This window comes from Lactuca saligna, chromosome 5 (assembly GCF_052625555.1).
Source record: "Lactuca saligna cultivar CGN05327 chromosome 5, ASM5262555v1, whole genome shotgun sequence".
Lineage (NCBI taxonomy): Eukaryota > Viridiplantae > Streptophyta > Magnoliopsida > Asterales > Asteraceae > Lactuca > Lactuca saligna.
This window is the reverse complement of record NC_136421.1, coordinates 121,058,824-121,080,218: the sequence shown is the minus strand read 5'-3', so window position 1 is coordinate 121,080,218 and position 21,395 is coordinate 121,058,824. Positions and strand designations below refer to the sequence as shown.

The 21,395-nt window shown below is 32.6% G+C and overlaps 1 protein-coding gene and 1 long non-coding RNA gene across 15 annotated transcripts; one reads left to right on the top strand and one right to left on the bottom strand.

Moving 5' to 3' along the window:
• Positions 1-10,132: 10,132 nt before the first annotated feature.
• On the top strand, positions 10,133-13,524 carry LOC144998372 (uncharacterized). Of its 14 annotated transcripts, none has more exons than XR_013660279.1 (6): positions 10,133-10,428; positions 10,598-10,634; positions 10,805-11,026; positions 12,220-12,250; positions 12,538-12,627; positions 12,763-13,524. XR_013660279.1 is itself a non-coding variant. In XM_078958152.1 (3 exons), the coding sequence occupies exons 1-3, from the start codon at positions 11,723-11,725 to the stop codon at positions 13,043-13,045; spliced, it is 426 nt and encodes a 141-aa protein (XP_078814278.1). In that variant the 5' UTR covers positions 11,033-11,722; the 3' UTR covers positions 13,046-13,524. The 14 variants fall into 14 exon arrangements, 1 of the variants encoding a protein (XP_078814278.1); XR_013660275.1 differs by having other exon boundaries at positions 10,598-10,680; positions 10,805-10,939; XR_013660274.1 differs by having other exon boundaries at positions 10,598-10,680.
• A 3,404-nt stretch (positions 13,525-16,928) lies between these two features.
• Positions 16,929-18,229, bottom strand: LOC144997650 (uncharacterized). Its single transcript, XR_013659884.1, has 3 exons — positions 17,881-18,229; positions 17,431-17,495; positions 16,929-17,320 (listed from the first exon to the last, which is right to left on the bottom strand). It is a non-coding gene; the product is annotated as an uncharacterized LOC144997650 (long non-coding RNA).
• Positions 18,230-21,395: the final 3,166 nt, after the last annotated feature.

Genomic DNA, 21,395 nt, shown 5'->3' with positions numbered 1-21,395 from the left:
TATCTTTAGACATATAACTAAAATTCTTATATGCCCCTCTCCTCTCTCCATATTCATCTTGTTGCTAGTGTTCGGTGTGAACCACTAGAGGCACGATATTTGTGGTGCTTTCTCTCAAGGCTTCAACAACACAAAGTTCTTTGTTATTTGTCAACAACAATCAAGGTATGTTTCTCTTAGCCCTAATCACATTTTCGAAAATATGTTAGGTATACTAGTGTTTCTTATTTGATGTTGAAAGTTGTATATTTAATTAGAGAAAACATACATCTTATTCTAGGGTTGCATGCACACTTATTTTTTTATTATTTATTTATTTTTTTGTTTTGCGTAAAACCGATCAGTTTTATCATTCCACCCTTATGTGATGAGATATCCCCAAAATGAAATTCCTTTTAATTCTAATATGAATACTATCCACCATAGGTTCTATAGTATTCATGATTAATAAGCTATTGATAAACTGCTATTCAACCCATAGTTGTCAATATCGCGATCCTGATCGTAGGATCGTACGATCCTACGATCCTAGGTATGAAAAACGATCCGGATCGAAAAAGTATCGTATTTGGGGTAGAATCGCAGGTAAGATCGTAAGATCGTAGGTAGGATCGTAGGATCGAGATCCGATCCGATCCTACCTTTCTTTGATTTTTTTTTTTTTTTTTCAAATGAATTTTTTTTTGCAAATGAATTTTTTTTTACCACTTTATGCCTTTTATCCTTTACCAATCTACCATTTATCATTTTTTATTGTGATTTATGACTAATATTTTGAAATTTTTATAACTTTTAAATGAAAAACTAAATGTTTGAAATAGTTTTCATGATTAAATATTATAAATTAAAATTATATTCTATTTTGTGGGATCTTAGGATCTCGATCCCGATCTTACGATCTCGATCTTGCAAAACCAAAATCGATCCTAGGTAGGATCCCGATCTTGACAACCTTGATTCAACCCTTAAATTAATTAGACTATTAATTAATTCTCATAATATTTTCAAATTACTTTATAATTAGTTATTAAACCATAATACGTAATAAATCAATTCCCCTTTTGTTGATTCTACTTGATTTGAGTATTGAAGGCAACTCAAGAGAACATTCCTATTATTATAGATATCAACAATAGTTAATGATCTTGGAGACACTTTCCAACAGTCTACCACTTTGACAGACATCAACTATAGATGACGTTGTTTTGTCAAAAAGTAATACTTGCAACACTATTTGGAATCACATTGCTCCAACCAAGGAAAACATCTTAATTTGCATGTTAGGCTTGGTCATCTATACACTAGATTGAACCTCCTTAGAATTAGGATCCCTTTGCAATCATCTATATGAGCCCTCCGTGCGACAAGCAATGAATCTGTGCCCATCATGTATTTATTTGAAGTTGGGCCACCTCTACTCTGATGGCCCTGTTATGGATATTGTAGATATGGCAATGAGGTTGTCTTCCGTTTGAAATTCAAGAGCAGCAAAGAGTTAGTAGTGAATGACCTTGAAGATACTTTCCAAGAGTCTACCACTTTGACTGGTCATCAACTATAGATGACCATGTTTTGTCAAAAAGTAGTACTTGCAGCACTATTTGGAATCACATTGCTCCAACCAAAGCAAACATCTTAAGAAAACATCTTAATTTGCATGTTAAGCTTGGTCATCTATACACTAGATTGAACCACCTTAGAATTAGCATTCCTTTTCAATCATCTATATACACGCTCCGTGCGACAAGCAATGAATCTGAGTCACACTTATTTCTTAAATATCCTAAAGTCATTGAGGTAAATGTGATTTTGCGTCATTGGTGGAGGGATATCCCTATTACCAGTGTGCCCATCATGTATTTGTTTTTGAGGTTGGACCAATTCTACTCTGATGGCCTTGTTATGGATAATGTAGATATGGGAAGAAGGTTGTCCTCTATTGGAAATGTTATGGATAATGTAGATATGGCAACGAGGTTGTCTTCCATTTGAGATTCAGGAGCAACAAAGAGTTAGTAGGTGACATCCAAGTATTATATAGCTAGAAAAGATGACTAGTTTTGTTAGTTAATCTGGTCTCTCAATCGTGGCAAAGATTGCCACAACTACTTGTAGCTCTAGCCTCTCACTAGCTTTGTTTTTATATAAAAAAAACACCCTTAGGTTTAAAAAAACATCATATAAATAATACCCACTTATATTTTTTAAGATTTATTGCGCATACTCAATGTCTCAGTAGATGTGAAATGTTTTGCCATCCACAAAGGTTGGACTGAAATTTTCGAATACGGGAAAGTATTGAAAGTTTAATACGTTTGAAATGTTATTCCTTATTGAAACGTGTGCTTGCATCTCATGAGAATAGATTATGAGTAATGTGAAATATGTTTAATGAATCATGAAGTATTCAGATTCATATGCATACATTGATACACTAACACATACAATACACATTTCATATATATTTATACTCATACAAATAATTTGACAGAAAATAAAACAGGTTTTAAAAAAAGATGAATCCACCGTATAACCAAAGAAAACTACATCCGCTACTTTTATCAGCAAAGTAATGTATAAGATTGACCAGTAGATGTTTTGTACTTAGGACATGATTTTTGGTGTTAGGGCTTTAGTGGTTACTCTCTAAAACTTGATCGTTAAGTGTAAAAAGCTCGGAATACTAAAACGGATTTTAAATTTGCTAGAAGATGGCGGAAATGAATTTGACTTCCAAATGAAGTTTTTGACTGTAGAAATTATATATATGAAATCTTCGGGTTGTCACACTAGAGTTGGGTGTGAACCACTAAAGGCACGATATTTGTGGTGCTTTCTCTCAAAGCTTCAACAACACAAGGATCTTTGTTATTTGTCAACAACAATCAAGGTATGTTTCTCTTAACCCTAATCATATTTTCGAAAATTTGTTAGGTATGCTAGTGTTTCTTATTTGATGTTAAAAGTTGTATATTTAATTAAAGAAAACATAGATCTCATTCTATGATTGCATGCACACTACAATTTTTTATTTGTTATGCATAAAACCCATCAATTTTATCCTTCCACCCATATGGGATAAGATATCCCCAAAATGAAATTCCTTTTAATTCTAATGGGAATACCATCCACCATAGGTTCTGTACTATTCTTGATTAATAAATTATCGATAAATTGCTATTTAACCCTTTAATTAATTAGACTATTAATTAATTCCCATGATATTTTCTAATTAGTTTATAATTAATTATTAAACCATCATAACTAATAAATCAATTCCACTTTTATTGATTCTACTTAATTTGAGTATTGAAGGCAACTCAAGAGGAGCTTCCAATTATTAGAGATATCAACAGTAGTTAATGACCTTGGAGATACTTTCCATCAGTCTACCACTTTGACAAGTCCTCAACTATAGATGACGATGTTTTGCCAAAAAGTAGTACTTGCAACACTATTTGGAATCACATTGCTCCAACCAAGGCAAAAATCTTAAGAAAACATCTTAATTTGCATGTTAGGTTTGGTAATCTATACACTAGATTGAGCGTCCTTAGAATTAGGATCCCTTTGCAATCATCTGTATGCGCCCTCCGATGTGCAATGAATCTGAGTCACTTATTTCTTGACTACCCTAAAGTCATTAAGGTAAATGTGATTTTGCGTCATTGGTGGAGGGATATCCTTATTACTAGTGTGCCCATCATGTATTTGTTTTTGAGGTTGGACCACCTGTGCTCTGATGGCGCTGTTATGGATAATGTAGATATGGGAAGAAGGTTGTCTTCTGTTGGAAGTGTTATTGATAATGTAGATATGGCAATGAGGTTGTTGCCACAACTACTTGCACTACTAGAAACTTTAGTTTCAGCTACGGATTTAGATAGGGATTTTTTCCGTAGCAAAATTTTGGCTTATAGAGAGGCAATTACGAGAGATCTACGATGGTTTAAAAAAGTATTTTATTTGTTCAACATATAGCGTATTAGAGAGGGTTTAGCGAGGGATAAGTTACGTATCTTACAAGTCTCTATCGACGCGCCCTTATTCGTCGGTAATCGGTGGAAAACGAAGGCATTTGGCGAGGGTTCAATGAGGGGAAAAAAATCGTCGACTTTTTTCCATCTGGTATGTATTTAGCGAGAGAATGCCGACGGAGCATACACACGTTATGTTTTTTTATTGAAGATCTCTCGCTAAAATTGACGAATCCAATTATAGTTTCACGAAGTTTGTGTAAGTCTCCTTCCCTCCCAAATCTGCTTTATCACTCCAATTGAACACGAAGTTTGTGTAAGTTTGACTCCCGAGTTGCAGCTTAACCTAATCTCACCATCTCCGTTCAAAAAGATGACGACACCATGGACCATTGCAGCTTCCGATTCCGACAGCCTCCACATTTTTGAAATCTAAAATTATTCTTCCTTAACTTCCGATTCAGGTAAACCTCTTGATTTTATTTGCTTTAGTCATATATTAGGTTAGGTTTGGTTCAATTGCACAATATATTACGTTAGGGTTTAATTTCTCCATTTTTTTTCCTTTTTCAATCGTCATTCCTCTTATATCGATTGCATCTATATTAAAATAGATACTTAGAATTAGAACTTGATATTGGGGTTGATTGGTTGCTTTAGTCCTATATAAGCCTGGTATCATAAGTTTTGTGCATCAAAGCTTCACCCTGAAGCTCTCCTGTCATCTCTGTACATGCATCCACATGCTCTGCAACAAGCCCAACAGCACCAGTTTCATAGGCAATCATATTAAACTGATAAATCCTCCAATTCGTGTCAGCTATTTTCACCTGTGTCACATGCCTAAATGCAAGTCAAAATAAGTTTACTGATCAAGTAAAAAACAAACATTATATAGAATGCCCTAAAGTGATCAAGGTCTATGGGATTTTGAAATAGTGGTGGAAACGAATTCTTATTACTAGTATGTCCAGGGAGAACTTTTTTTAAGCTGGTACACCTAGGATCCCTGCCACAAGATCAAACAGGCTGTCAATAGTAAGCTGTCACTATTGTTCTCATGGCTTTATTGTGTTATGTGGAGACTTTGTAACCAGGTTGAATTGAAGAAAAAAAAAGATAAATATAAAAGAAAGAAAGATGATAGTTAAATGTATGAGAGGTAAAAATGTAAAACATACAGCAGGGGTTTTTGACATTCTTTGAAAATGGGGAAGACTTCTATCTATGAATCCGTTTGGAGCTCGTCGACCTCCTACTGATTTGTTGACCAACACATGCAATCATTTGAATTATGTTGATTGTTTGGAAAAGAAATTAATTCTATTGAATTTGTTGTTCATAGAGTTATGGAAGATATTAGATTGAAGTTATTTGGTCTTAAAGTTGGTTATTTGGGGCTGAATATAGAGATTTGTAAAAATTGGAACATCCCAATCAAAAATGTCAATGGTTCTGATGGGGATTGATTTGAATTGTTTTTTGGTTAAAAGGAAGTGTTGGCAGGTTTGCTGTCGTGGTTTCAGGTTGATGAGAATAAGGATGGATTATAATAAATGTGTTGTTTTGAGCAATTGGCTTATAGGGTATTTTGGTCTATTTTGGAAAATAAGAAATTTATAAGAAGGTATCGTGAGTTGCAATTTCAAAACTATCTATTTTTCTTTGATCTTTTTGGATTCTTGGTGGGATAATATTTTGAAGAATAGAGATTGCTGGATGCGAATTCAAGAACAGGGTCTGATTGTGATTTTTTTGGATAATGAGGAAGATTGGATTTTTTTTATCTCAAGCCTGCTATCGCAGGATCATATGGAGGGAGGGATACTTGCGATTTGGAGATTTTTATTACTAGGATGGGAGAATTTTGGGTCAGGGGCATATTGGGTATATCCTAATTTTTGGTGAGTTTCGTTTCTGGTCAGAAGAGATTGTTGGTCGGTGTAGGGTGAATAGTACTTGGGATCGTTCTTTTAATGGAGGTTTAAGTGGTGAGGGCATTTTGGGAATTTCTTTTTTCCTCAATGAATTTTGGGGCTGGAGCGATCTGATTGTTGGTTGGATTGCTGTGCATATTAATTGCTTCCCTGTATTCGATTTCCTTTTAATATATTCTTCTGGGTTTTTTTTATTATTGGAAATGGTGGAAGTTCTTTTTTTGACTGTTTTGAGAAGAAAGGTGTGAGGCAACTTAATCAATTTTTTATTATGGTGGTTTGGACTTGTGATTGGCATTTGAAGATTGATGCTGGGATTTGGAGGCATATTTGGTATTGTTTTGATCCTTTGGATGGTGAACATGAGGTGAATAAAAGTTATTGGGTTGTAAATATGGCTCACGGTGTTCGATTTTTTTAGAGTTGGAACCAGGGGCATTTTGGTCATATATATAGAAATTGTGTTAGAATGATTGAGAAGGGGTTTAAACATGATAAGGATTGGGTTCTGACTTTATTCATTTGTTATCACACGCATGAAGAGAGGTTTTATGGGAATGGGAAGTTTTATATTCAGGGGTATTTAAGGAATATTCGAAAGCCTAAAATGTAGTTTAGTATAAAGTGTTTTGCTTTTTTTTTTTATGTTTTATGTGCCTTACATTATGTTTATTTCTCCATATTTATTAAATAGGAGGTGGGAGTGAAGAAGTTCCAGTCGTGCTTTACCCATAGTTCAAGAGAGAAGCAACCGTTGAGCCTCTATTCTCCTCTGTTCTTTGTTCAAACAGGTGTGATTATTTTAGATTTCATCAAATATTTATTTGGTTTTAGTTGTGACAAAAATATTTATAATAGTCGTGACACTTAAGTTTATCCTCTGTTCTCCATTCAAAAATATTTTAGTTGTTTGATTGTTTTGTAATTAAGTTCCCTGGATGCTTGTTAACTAGATCTGGTTACAGAAAAAAAAAAAAAAAAAAAAATATTTTTCATTCTGATCAAAATTGAAATGCATTGGATGTTATTTTGTTTGCCCCTGGTTTGCTTTTCTCTTTTCTGACTTTTTTACCCATGGACACCAATGCATGGATCTTTGCTCTATTTTGGTAACATAAGCCCCTCTGCGATTTTTTTTTTCTCCATGTGGTTTCATTTTGTTTTGGAATTATATGGTATAATGACGAATTTGCCCTAAATCATTAGATGCATGTGATAGAACAACTTTAATGTCTTCAAGTTTCATCCCCTTTCCTTGAATTGCCAAACAATTGGAACAAATACCAAAATACCCTTTTAACCCTACAATTTCACAAGAAAAGTTTCAATTTCAATTCCAATTCCAATTCCTTCAATACCAACTCTTTATCCACTTCCTTGATTTGTGAGATTTGTGACATTTTTCAATAGATTCACGTGATGGATCTTCTTTCTGCAACAACATTGCCCCTGCGTCTTAATCCAAAAAAATCAAAAATATAACATAATATTTACAACTTCCAATTCCAATTCCAATTCCTTCAATACCAACTCTTTAGACAGATTCTATTCCTTCCAAAAAAAACATTAACTCTCTTACCAAACCAATGCTGCAATCAACCTTCTTGTCCTTAACTCTCTTAGCCTTGTTTTTCCATCTTTTCGGCTTCTATTCAGCTTCAGTGTCATGTCATTCACAGAGAGCTCCTCCGTATTATCCTCTTCAACAAGCCTGTGCAAAAACTTGGGTCATTAATCACTCATATATTTTTTCTTTTAGAATCATAAAAAAAAATGATCTTACAAGTTCGCGACGGATTGGTGAGAATAAAAAAAATATTTTAATGCATCAATTTTGCGAGGGATTAGCTACGAAAAAAATATCATGTCTAAAGTTTGTGACAGATCATTGATGGAACAAAAAAAAAATAATGTATAAATTTTGCAAGAGATTAGCTATGGAAAAAACCATGTCCAAAGCTTGCGACACATCAGCGATGGAAAAAAAATCGAATTCTGCAAGGGATTTGCTACGGAAAAAAAAAAAAATTGTTCAAGAAAATTTGCGATAGAACAGTGACGAAATGACTTTATCAAATTCTGTCGCTAATGCCCTGAGTAAATGTATTGAGTGACATTTAGCGACGGATATTCTGTCGCTACATTTGTCGCAAGGAAAAACCTCTCCGTCGCTAAAACCCTCGCTGAGAAATTAGCCACCTATTAATTACCTATGGACTAATCCATCGTTGATCCATCGCAAACAACATTTAGCGACGGATAAAAACTCATGTTTCTAGTAGTGTTGTAACTCTAGCCTCTCACTAGCTTTTTTTTATTTAAAAAAAAAACCCTTTGGTTTAAAAAAACATCATATAAATAATACCCACTTATATTTTTTGAGACTTATTGAGCATATTCAATGTCTTAGCATATGTGAAATTTTTTGCCATCAACAAAGACTGGACTGACATTTTCAAATACAGGAAGGTATTGAAAGGCTAATACATTTATAGTGTTGTTCCTTTATGAAACACGTGCTTGCATCTCATGAGAACAAATTATGAGTAATGTGAAATATGTTTAATGGATCATGAAGTATTCAGATTCATATGCAAACCTTCATACACCAAAACATACAAACAAACATTTCATTTATATTTATACTCATACAAATAACTTGACAGAAAATAAAACAGGTTTTAGATGTTAGGTTTTCTATGTATCAAAAACACATAAACTAGGTAGTGAAAAAATAAATTATGATATACCTAAGCGTACATGCAACCTACGGATGTATGCCTTCGTGCTTGAGCTCTCATGCTCGTGACCTTGTTTACATGAAAATGACTCAAACCGGAATCCCTTTCTTGGTTCATAACCAGTAAACTCAAAAGTGCATAATCAAAATATAACTAGGAGGAGTTAAACTCTTAATGAATTCCTCCACAAAAAGGGAGAAAGAAGACGCGAAGCTTCAAGCCAAGAATAAGTAAGGATTATGGCTTTTGATATCTTCCACTGTGTTTGTTGGATTAAGTTTCGAATCCCATAACTATAATTTGTATATACTTGAACTGATTGTAGCATAGTTTTTTTGGGTTGTCCTCATAACTAGCAACTGGACGACATGACTTTTGGAAAGAGAGAGAAAGGTTGATTTATTATATAATTAATAAATTGAAATAAATAATTTGTTAATATGTTGTGAGAACAATATATTAATTACAAATAGTTATATATAATTAATATTTAATCAGAAATTAATAAAAATTAAAAGAATTAATTAAAAGTCTAGGGTCTAATGTGCAATTGTTCAATAGTTGAACAAGAGGCGCCAGAACCTTCTTGGAGAAGGTTTGACGGTTTCAATAAGGATATTCTAAGGTTTCTATAAGTATAAATAAAGCGTTGGATAATTAACCATTTGAAATACTATTATTATCTTAAAATTTGGGTTATGTAGAGCATCCTTGTTGGAAAATAAAAGGGCCCTCATCCCAAAGGATTTTGGCCACTCATATCTTTAGACGTATAACCAAAATTCTTATATGCCCCTATCCTCTCTCCATATTCATCTTGTTGCTAGTGTTGAGTGTGAACCACTAGAGGCACGATATTTGTGATGCATTCTCTCAAGGCTTCAACAATACAAAGTTCTTTGTTATTTGTCAACAACAATCAAGGTATATTTCTCTTAGCCCTAATCATATTTTCGAAAATATGTTAGGTATGCTAGTGTTTCTTATTTGATGTTGAAAGTTGTATATTTAATTAGAGAAAACATATATCTTATTCTAGGGTTGCATGCACACTCAATTTTTTTTTTTTATTATTTTTTTTTTGTTTTGCATAAAACCGATATCTTTAACATTCCACCCTTATGTGATGAGATATCCCCAAAATGAAATTCTTTTTAATTCTTATTCGAATACTATCCACCATAGGTTCTACAGTATTCCCGATTAATAAGCTATTGATAAATTGCTATTCAACCCTTAAATTAATTAGATTATTAATTAATTCTCATAATATTTTCAAATTACTTTATAATCTCTAAATATTACTAAAACAAAACCTTAAATTCTTCAATGAAGAAACATCAACCCTTGATTGCATTTCTTTCCTATAGTCTCCACCTTAGGATCATTTTGCTGACATCATCCTGACCCAAACAAATACACGTGCCTCCAGAATAAAACTTCCTTCTTACGATTCATTCCTAATTTCATTCTTATGTTTTCTCTCCAAACAATCAACACAATCAGCTCCCCTGAAATTCAATAGATATGAACCCACCTTCTATTTTGCACTCATCTTCCCATTAGGATTCTTTCGCTTCTGCAACCTTATTCCTAATCAATTATGATTCTTTGTTTCTCCTCATATCCCCTCTAATCGTTGAAACCCTAGCTTCTCCATCGTCTGCTAAACCCACCACCATCATTGTGTCCCCGTCGTTACTCATCAACTTAGAGTTCCATCTGACATCTAACGCTACCTCGAAGTTATGAAGGCGGATCTGTCAAGTCCAGGTATGGTTGTGGGTTTGATTTTAAGGATGTTTTTCCCCTATACATCATATTTTGAATCTGCTATATACATATATATATATATATATATATATATATATATATATATATATATATATATATATATATATATATATATATATATATATATATATATTCCCATTCCTTTCAGTTTTGATGAAGAAAGTTCTAATACAACTCAAAAAGAGGTTCACGATTATGGCTTCATTAATTATTATTCTCCCTCCTGTAGAGGTTATTCTATTTTGGATCTTTTTTTGAGTTTTTTATAGTTAAACATTCTTTAATTGCTTTAATTCTACCTGGTATTCCCCTAGGAACATCCACAAATAGTGAATGCTCGTATTTACCCCTGCAGTGTTCGTAAAGTGATTATGTTGACACAGAGTTTGGTGATAAGGAATGAAGAAGAATCATGGCTAGAAACAGAGGCGGTAACCAAATAGGATGAGAAGCTACATGTTTAACGATTCATTGTGAAGAAACCTAAATGGTATCTGATTGTGGCTTTTCTTTTTGAATATGTGGAATGAGCTTTGGTTCTTGAAGTGTGATTGAATTTTACTGCTCATACACACAAGTAATTTACTTTCATTTTTATGTTTATCTTTTTGATGTATCAATTAGATATATATGATTTACTTCTCACAGTTGATTGCTTAGAAATCCTATATTATAGACCCTTAGATTATTTGCTGACATCATCCTCTACCCAAACACCCGTTACCTAATGTTGGATTTCGTTGTTTGTCATTTACTCTCTCTATCCCTCCTTCCGGTCGTATCAATCAATGCCAAAAAAACCTAAAAAAGAAATGGTTTTGAAGATACTGTGATAATGAAGGACGTTCAAGGGATGCCCGGAACACCCGTTAGCCTTGCCTTGTGTCTATTTCAATTCCCTTTCGCCACCGTTTCAGTTTCCGTCATGGCCGCCAACAGTGGCTTCCTTTCTGTCACCGCTTTCTGGTTTTCGTTATGAAGATCAAAACCCTATTCTTAACATTTACTTTTCATATCACTGTAGTGTGTGGCATGTCGATTTCATGACGAATTGGGTTATTTTTTGGTAAGTCTATAAGTATGATTGCGATATATTTGATTGAAATCATTTCTGAATTGCTTCCACAAGCTTAGTTTTTACGCATTTACAATGATGAAAGATATCACAAAAAAGTTTTGTTCCTCAAGAAATAATTACTGAAATTGGTGTTTGCTATTAGGGCATTAGAACCTTAACATTGATTCTTTCTTCTAATTATAACTATTATATCACATGATAGCTTCCACAAGAAATCCAATCTGGATTTTATCAAGTCTGATGTGCAGGTACTTCTTTTCATTCATGGATTTCATTTCATCTTTTGGATTTCTCAACCTGATTCTTTTTTATTCCTATGTTTAAACCATTGTGTTTGAGTTTGCTATGTAGGTAGCTTTATGTGGTTTTGATTCCACTGATATAGTCATGAAGAGAAAGATTCTATGTTAATATTCTGTAATTAATCTTATAAGTCAGTATGTACACACCCAATCTATTTTTTTTCTTTTGAGGTTTAATTATGCTTTTTTTGCACACATGTTTGATGGTTTGACCAGATTGCTTTTGCCACATCAGATAACCAAGGAACCATTGTTGATATATGAAAAACTTTGACATACCTTGTTGCAGAAGCTTTTGACCCTTTTGTCAATTCTGTAAACTTTGACTTTTTCTTAAAATTTCTCTAAAAAAAGCATTTGAATTTTGTGTTTGTTTTGTTTCGCTTTCAGAAAGTCCAGAAAGGTGTGTCAGTTCTTGGAGGTTAGTTAAACTATAATAAATGACAATTTTACCCTCAAGACTCCACTTATTGTATAGACTTTTTATTATTCTTGTGGAGTTTTATAATTGAGACAAAATTCATTGAAAATGTTGAGATTGGTTTTAAAATTCATTTAACTCTTCTGTTTTTGCAAAAATACCAAAATACCCTTATCATCTATTTTTAAATAAGACACCGGTTTATAAATTTTATTAGTTTTTTTTATTTCATTTCATTTCAAGAACATTTAATTGATCTTTTTTTTTTTTTTTTTACTTATAAACAGCATAAATGGGATTTTTTCTAAGGTTTTTTTAACCTTTGCTGGTGGTGCTTCCATGATTCTTAAACCTGAGAACTACCTTGTCCCATCACAGTACGTATTACTGAAGGGTATTTTAGGAAATATCAATATTTGCAACTTTAATTTCGATTATACAATTAGAAACCACAATAGAAGTGTAATTGTTAGTTTTGTATCTTGTAATCTTATATTATCTTGATCTTTCAGGCCTCATTACAATGTTGATCTACAAAGCATTTTGGTCAACGGTCAAAAGTTGACCATTCACCCAACTGCTTTCGCCACAGATAACCAAGGAACCATTGTTGATACAGGAAGAATTACAGCCATGTTGATACAGATCAAAATGATGGATGTTTTCATGGGGATTAAAATCTTGTCTGATTTAGGTTGGAAGTTTAGATGGAAGAATTACAGCCATGGGGAAACAAATACAAAAGGTTTCACAAGCCTGCAGATTGTAATAACAGGAAAAGCAAAGGAAAATTGAGGAATAATTGGTGTTGGATTAGGAAGATGATAATTAGAATTAACTGGCCCTATTCTGATCATGTTAAGATAAGGAAAATGAGGGTTGAGAATGAAAATAGTGTTTCTTTTGCCAACTGATTTAAAGGGTATTGTGGTCAATTTCAGATTTTTTGTTTCCGATTATGTTGTATCACCTGCTTTTGCTCAAATAACTTGAATATCAGATTCATGGGGAATCATCCTGATATTTTAAGAAGTTTCGATGTGCTTGTCAGAGTTTTATTCACAACAGCAAGTCGATTTGTAATGAATAGGGGTATTTCAGTCTTTTAAATAAACGGAATACTATGTCTGGGATTTTTATTAGACCATGTACAAATTTTTTTGGGTTTGTCAGCTTGGATTTCGTAGAGGGTAATGACAGATTTTGTTTTATCAGTGACAATTCTACCTCTTGGTTTGGAGGATATTTTTGGAAGATTTTTGGTTGGTTCCCTATTCCTGGGTTTATTGGTGTTTCTGGGATTCTTTCGACAGAAACACTGCTTATAATGATAGCATGGAGATCAAGATTGGGTTATGTTTTTATCATTGCTATTGGTTGTTGAATCAGGGGAATTTTGGTCAAAATGGTTTAGTTTCCTGTTCTTATATTGCTCCTGACATTTTAATGATTAAGCGAGAAACTTATTTTATTGAAATCAACGTTGCTTGGTTCAAGTGTAGTCAGTTTTATTGTGTTATTTGGTTTTATTTGACAAAAGGGTAATTTTGGTATTTTCTTTTATGGAGGAGTTCTAAGTTCAAGATTGGCTGCCAATCTTTTAGAATCAATAAAGGGATTGACTGTAAATGGTTTTTGAGTAATTTTTATTATAATATTACAACACATTTCAATTTTTTTTTCTGAATTTCATTAGGTTCTTACCTTTTGATATAACTTAAAGTGTGCATATATACTATTTTGTTTTTATTTTTTTCATCTGAAGTAATAAACTTTTTTTTATATATTTTTGTCGGACAACGAATATCTTGAGTATGTAACTTTAAAGAAAAATGATGGAATGGTGATAGATTTTGCACATCAAAAATTTAAATGTTAAATAATGCAAATTATAAAAGAAACGTAAATACGAAGAAAAAAAGAAACCGAATCATGAAATACAACTAATAATTTGGAGTATTAATTATGCTTAATATTAATAAACACATTTAGTATATTAAAAAAGAAACTCAATTGACAAGTAAAAAAATGACACAATTGGCAATTGGTAAGTTAAATAGCAGTTTGTATATTAAGTTATGTATTTTTATACTTCCACTTAGTATTTTTATTAATCTACTTGATAAAATTGTATTTTTCCTTTTATGCACTTTGAAAAGCTTTGAAAACATAGTCGTAGAAAGCCTTGATTTTATCCCTTATATAGATTTTATCTATGTTTTTTATTTTAGTATTTTACACTTTTAATTTGTTAACAATGTCTATATTAGTTAATTTTTTTTAGATAGGGATACAAAACAATTTTCATTGTGGTGTTGGTTATCATTTTCAAATTAGAATGTCATAGTAAGAATTTAAGTGTACGTACAATGCCATGATTGGATGCATTTTACACAGTATGACACCCCTAACTTTTTTTTTAAGATGTAGGAAAAAGATAGTATTCACAAGGACCACATTTTTAATTTTTTCTTCCAGATTTGGTACCAAAAGTAGGAATCAATTTGAAATTTGTTTCCTAATTTTGTTATTTCATAATGATTTTGCTCCATGAATGAAAATAGGATCCTGTAATCAGAAAAATATATATTAAAGTACATTGTTGTCATTATAGCAACATACTTTCATTTAGTGGTTGATTATAACATTGTATTTTCATGTGTATGTGTTTTGTTGAAAAATGACTAAAGCAAATCTATGTTGTGTTTAGCATGAAAACATGTTAGAACATGTAATAAGAACAAAAAATGCATATATATATATATATATATATATATATATATATATATATATATATATATATATATATATATATATATATATATATATCGACAAATTTTCACTTGCAATCCTTCGAATATTTGTAGGTATTCTCTTTTTAAAAAGTCCATATAAACAAAAATTACAACATAAATATTTTTTGTTTCAGTTATCTAATAAAACTGACAAATTCTATGTTTTCAGGTAAAATGACCAAAACGGTTGTCAAAACCCATTGATAGAAAAAAAGTCCATAAGAGAAATAAAATTCCAAAAAATGTCATAATTGGCAATTGCTACTTTTTTGTAAAAAGAAATACCCAAAATGACACATTTCTTTATCTACAAAAAATAATCAATTTGTTACATTTCTATTTGTTTTTTGAAAAACGAACAAAAAAACACTTTATTTCAAGATTTTTCAAAGTATGTTACTTTTTTGACAGATTTTGAAGTTGGAAAATCTGTTAAATAGCATCCTACTTTGAGATTGTGCAGTTTCACATGTATTTACCATTTTCCAATTTTACATGTTTTTGCTATTTTCCATTTTTACTGTTTTCCACTTCTATTTTCATTTTCATTATGATAAGGATGAATAGGGTATTCACGTCTAATCTGCATATGACAAATAGAGAGCAAGTTACCCCACCTTTTGAGTGAGAAAATTGTAAATCTTTTTCGCTTCACAAAAGTCCCGATCTCTGTTTAATAACACTTTTACAACTATTATTAGATGATCTACACGCCGCTAAAGAAATATTATTGTAAGATATGTATTTTTTCACTGGCGTATTTTTGTGTATTTTTTTTTCAGATTTACTCATATGTGATGATAAAGGTTGTCCAACCAATAAAACAAAAAATATTGTCTGCAAAGAAGTCCTTCAACAATTATAGATAATCAAACATTTCATTTTATCTTTTTAGACATTATAATAATCAATAACACGAAGTCTCTTTATATTACTTTATTCTTTTTGATGCGTTTAACGCGGGTCATAATCTAGTTAGTTATTAAATCATAGTACGTAATAAATCAATTCCCCTTTTGTTGATTCTACTTGATTTGAGTATTGAAGGCAACTCAAGAGAACCTTCCTATTATTGTAGATATCAACACTAGTTAATGATCTTGGAGATACTTTCCATCAGTCTACCACTTTGACATGACATCCACTATAGATGACGATGTTTTGTCAAAAAGTAATACTTGCAGCACAATTTGGAATCACATTGCTCCAACCAAGGAAAACATCTTAAGAAAACATCTTAATTTGCATGTTAGGCTTGGTCATCTATACACTAGATTGAACCTCCTTAGAATTAGGATCCCTTTGCAATCATCTATATGCACCCTCCGTGCAGCAAGCAATGAATTTGAGTCACACTTATTTCTTGACTACCTTAAAGACATTGAGGTAAATGTGATTTTGGGTCATTGGTGGAGGGATATCCCAATTACAGGTGTGCCCATCATGTATTTGTTTTTGAAGTTGGACCACCTCTACTCTGATGGCCCTGTTATGGATATTGTAGATATGGGAAGAAGGTTGTCTTCTGTTGGAAATGTTATGGATAATGTAGATACGGCAATGAGGTTGTCTTCCGTTTGAAATTCAAGAGCAGCAAAGAGTTAGTAGGTGATCCAAGTATTATATAGCTAGAAATGATGAATAGTTTTGTTAGTAAATCTGCTCTCTCAATCCTGGCAGATGTGAAAGTTTTTGCCATCAACAAGGGTTGGACTGACATTTTCAAATACGGGAAGGTATTGAAACGCTAATACATTTGAAGTGTTGTTCCTTTATGAAACGTGTGCTTGCATCTCATGAGAATAGATTATGAGTAATGTGAAATATGTTTAATGGATCATGAAGTATTCAGATTCATATGCATACATTCATACACCAACACATACAAATACACATTTCATATATATTTATACTCACACAAATAACTCGAGAGAAAATAAAACAGGTTTTAAACAAAGATTAATCCAACCTGTAAACAAAGAAAACTACATCCGCTACTTTTATCAGCAAAGGAATGTATAAGATTGACCAGTAGATGTTTTCTACTTAGGATTTTTTAATAGATCGAAGTACTTGATGTATATATACAGTTCAAGTTGGCCTCTGTTATAACAAAAGTTCATGTTTAACCTTTTCACGATTTATCTAATACACTAAACATAAGAGGCCTATACAGTTAATGTAATCCATATGGTCCGGATTTATTGACTGAAGTAATTGGCATCTGTGATGCACACATGTGGCTGGTAGAGGATATCACCCAAGCAAATTCAGCCTGAAATGAAACATTAACCCATAAAACCTTATGAGTCCACAATAGAGGTGACAATTACAAACTGCACATATTAAAAATTAATCATAATAACTGTAGGTTGGGCAACTTACAGGGGAGCCTTCCTTTCGTCTTTTATCTCATCTTCTAAGGATTCGTCTCAGCCAACCACTTCATCCTATTTATTATAGTGAACATTGGTTAACTTTTTTGGTTTGCCACACAAAAAAAAAAAACTTATTGAAAAACCTATGGATGCAAAAATTAAAATTAATAAAACTAAAGACTCTGTCAGATCTTTTTTGCTTTAAAAAGATCTAATACTGGATCACCAAGTATCAGTATCTTTCTTGATATTTACGGAAAAAGCATGTAAAGAACTAAAGATCAGATCTGCAACACGGTCTCCATAATCTCCAAACAGTATTCAATAAGAATTGAAGTAGATGTCAGCTTTAGACTAATGAAATTAACGTTACTAGATATAGCATAAATTGTAAAGTTGAGCAGAAAAATTGATTGGAATCCAAACATTTACATAAGAAAACGTTATACAAATTTACCTTCTCAAGCTAGGGGCCTCGGACAATCCAACAAAACCAACCCTTGAAATGTTATGAACACCTAACTGATAACGATCTGATTCTACTTGGCTGACAACAGCATACAGATCAATGTATAGTGTGAGTGACAGTCGAACAGCATAATCTTCGAAACACCAAAGTATATATGGCGGATCTTTACTAATTTTTAGATCTATGTGCATGATGAAGGAAAAAAAAATCGACACATAAAACTCTTGGTGATTATCATAAGTCGATAACTTAATGGAAACAATGCATGATTTTCATATATGTAAGAAACCATTGGTGATCAAGATTGACAGCGGCTGCGAAATCGTATTGAAATGAAACTTAACATATCGTATATATATATAGTGTGGGCGTAACCCTAACCCTGATCTCTAGATCTAGCGTTGGTGATTTTTATCAAGCTCCCTTACTATTGTACATATCTTCAAATAGAACCCTAAGGTTACCCAAAATGACACTTTGATTGCTTGATGAATAACGTGTTACTTGATTTTTTATATGTAATTTTTTAAGAACTCTTATATATCAATGGCCACAGCCCACAATACTTGAGTAACTTTTTTAAACATAAATTTAATCATTTGTAGACTACTCTTAGTTCCACATATGCCTCCAACAAAACCAAAACCGTCGACTTCAAGGAGGGGCAACACTTGATACGGTTAGATTATTATAACTGTTTTGGTAAATGGCAGCAATATTCTTTTTTTTTTTTTTTAGGAAAAACAGTTGATACATTTTTCTTTCTTGTTTAAGTGAGAATATCTTTCATAGTTTGACATTGTAGTTATTCTAGGTTGACCATACGGTATTCATGGTTTAGCCTTTCAACATAAGATGGCGTAATTAGCACAAACGTATTAAAATGTTTGGTTACAAAATTAATGGTTTCAATAAATGTTAAAAGTATGATTTACTTGTTAAATGAAATCACAATAAATAATATACGGCTAATTATATTGAACTTAAAATTAAATTTCGGGACGAAACCGATGTTCATAATGTACATAAAGTAAAATCGTGCATGTATTTATCGTTTAACATGCCCTTGAGTTCAACTCTATAAGTCAAATAATGCTTAACAATAAGTATTTTGTTTTATGAAAGTCTTGTTCGAATGTTTATTTAGTTGAATATTGGATTACCTGATTATTAGATTAATCACACCCTGGTGTTTTTATATTAGCACATTGTGGTACATTGATTGGGACTTTGTAATTTATGTATATTTGGATTCCTATTACTATTTTAAGTCAATGTGAGTTTCACAACACGTTCAAACATGCTATGGACGATTAAATCTCAAGAATTAAATTTGTTGGTAAATATCCATTGATTTTCGATAAATAATTGCAAGAATCACGTACACCTGATAATAATATATTTGTGAATTTGTTATAAGTTTAAAAACTAATGGTGGATATATCAACTTACCAAACTCAACTATGGGCAATGTAATAACTGTGTCAGGCATATGTTGCATGCTACTCCACCGTGACTAACATGAAGAAACCCTAGATTTCTCATCCGATACAACATACCTTACTGTAAATGCTCTACGTTCCTCAACAAACAATAAGGGGGAACAAAAAAGTGGTAAAAAATGAAACAATTGTAAGGGTGTTCTACTATTAATCATTTTACATGAAATGGACATCTAATAGAATAGAAATATGCATGTTTTCTAAGCAATGGACAAGCATATTTCACAACTCAACAACACAACAATTTTTCTATGATTTTGAGAACTATAACTTGCATCCAACCACCTAATTCTAACCATATAAGGGCCTTGGTTAAGCTGTTTCAATGGCCCCACGATAGTCTTTTGCTTCTCGGTATCCCACCATCAAACACTTGCAACATCATGTATGTCTTTCTTGATTCCGGATGGATAATGTAGCATCCGCACTTAGGGCCTAAAACTTTTAGATCTAACATTTTCTAGGTTTAAAACTGTATGTGATCAGTTGGCTGCAATAGGCCAACCTGTTGATGATATGGACAAGATCCACTGGTTTCTTTGTGCCCTTGGCCCTTCGTTTGAGACCTTCTCTCACTACAAACAATTTGACATTTAGTGGCATACATCTTCTATGGCATAAATTTTTTGTGCCACTATATTAAGTTTTTAGTGGCATATTTTATATGCCACTATAAATATTGATAGATTTAATGGCACTTACCATTTTATACCACTAATATTCATATTTAATAGTGGCATACTAATTTGATATGACATTAAAGCTTATAAATTATGTGTCGTACAAGTCATTATATGCCACTAAAGTTTTATTAAGATTCTATCGATGCTATTTATGCCACTATAAGTTTGTTTCTCTTTTTTTATGTCTTTTAAAAAGGGGGAAAACCTCATTTCTTTCTATCTGAAAAATATAAACGTGAAAAAGCAAGTCGTCCGTAAAGTCGTTGAGCTCTATCGCATCCCCGATCTTCAATTCCATTTATCGAATATTCGAATCGTATGTAGACCACTAGAAAAAGATGTATTATGTCGTAAAAATCCTCCACGCTTCTTATTTGTAGTGTCGTTTTATATTCATGTTTCGAACTCCTAGACAAAGTTCAAAATACATAGACGATAAGGGTTCAAAACACATAGACAATTAGGGTTCTCGACAATTAAGGTTCTCATTTAATTTTGATTTCTATGGATTTAATGAACCTTCTGCATGTAACTGTGTCATACTCGATGCTTCAAGCAATTTTTCATCATTCTAGTTCGCTTGCACCTTCATCGTATTAGGCTGTTAACCGAAGAACCACCACCCATGGGTGCGATTTCTAGGGCTTGGATGAACCTTCATTATCCCTATGTTTATTGCCCAGGAAGCCTTTCTCTATGACGATCACTGAACGAAAAACCTCACCAATGATCATCCGCTGCATGATCTCCACCAGCTGCAGTGATACAACTAAGGCTAACGTAGCTCCTCAGCCGATACCTTGGTGTTGTAAAATACATTCACTGGAGAATGCGGCTTCGTTGCAGAAATGGTTGATAGATTCTGGTTTTTGCCGCCTCAAAAAATGGAGAGAGGGTTCTTGTTGTGAATCATAACACCAGGAAGGGGGGAAAAATTCTATTTGTACCTCCCTCACTCGTCATCTCCACCAATTCGGTATGATATCTCATATTTCATTATTACATACATAGACCTTAACGATGCATCTATGTTGCTCAAAAAGTGATTTGATTGAAAGATTCATTCAACTGACCATCACATTTGGAGAGTTAATTAGGTTACATCTTAAAGCTTCAAAGCATGTCCAGTTCGGGCATTGTAATGAAGATTTATTGATAATACATAGAACTAGAAACCCTAAAATCTGATTTGATCATAACTTTTTACACTTGTTCATGTGAATTTTGGAAATCAGGAGTGGAGTTCTCCAGAAGGAGGGGAAGTTTTGAAGAGATATGATGTACCATATTGGCCATTGATTGTGACTAATCTAATTAG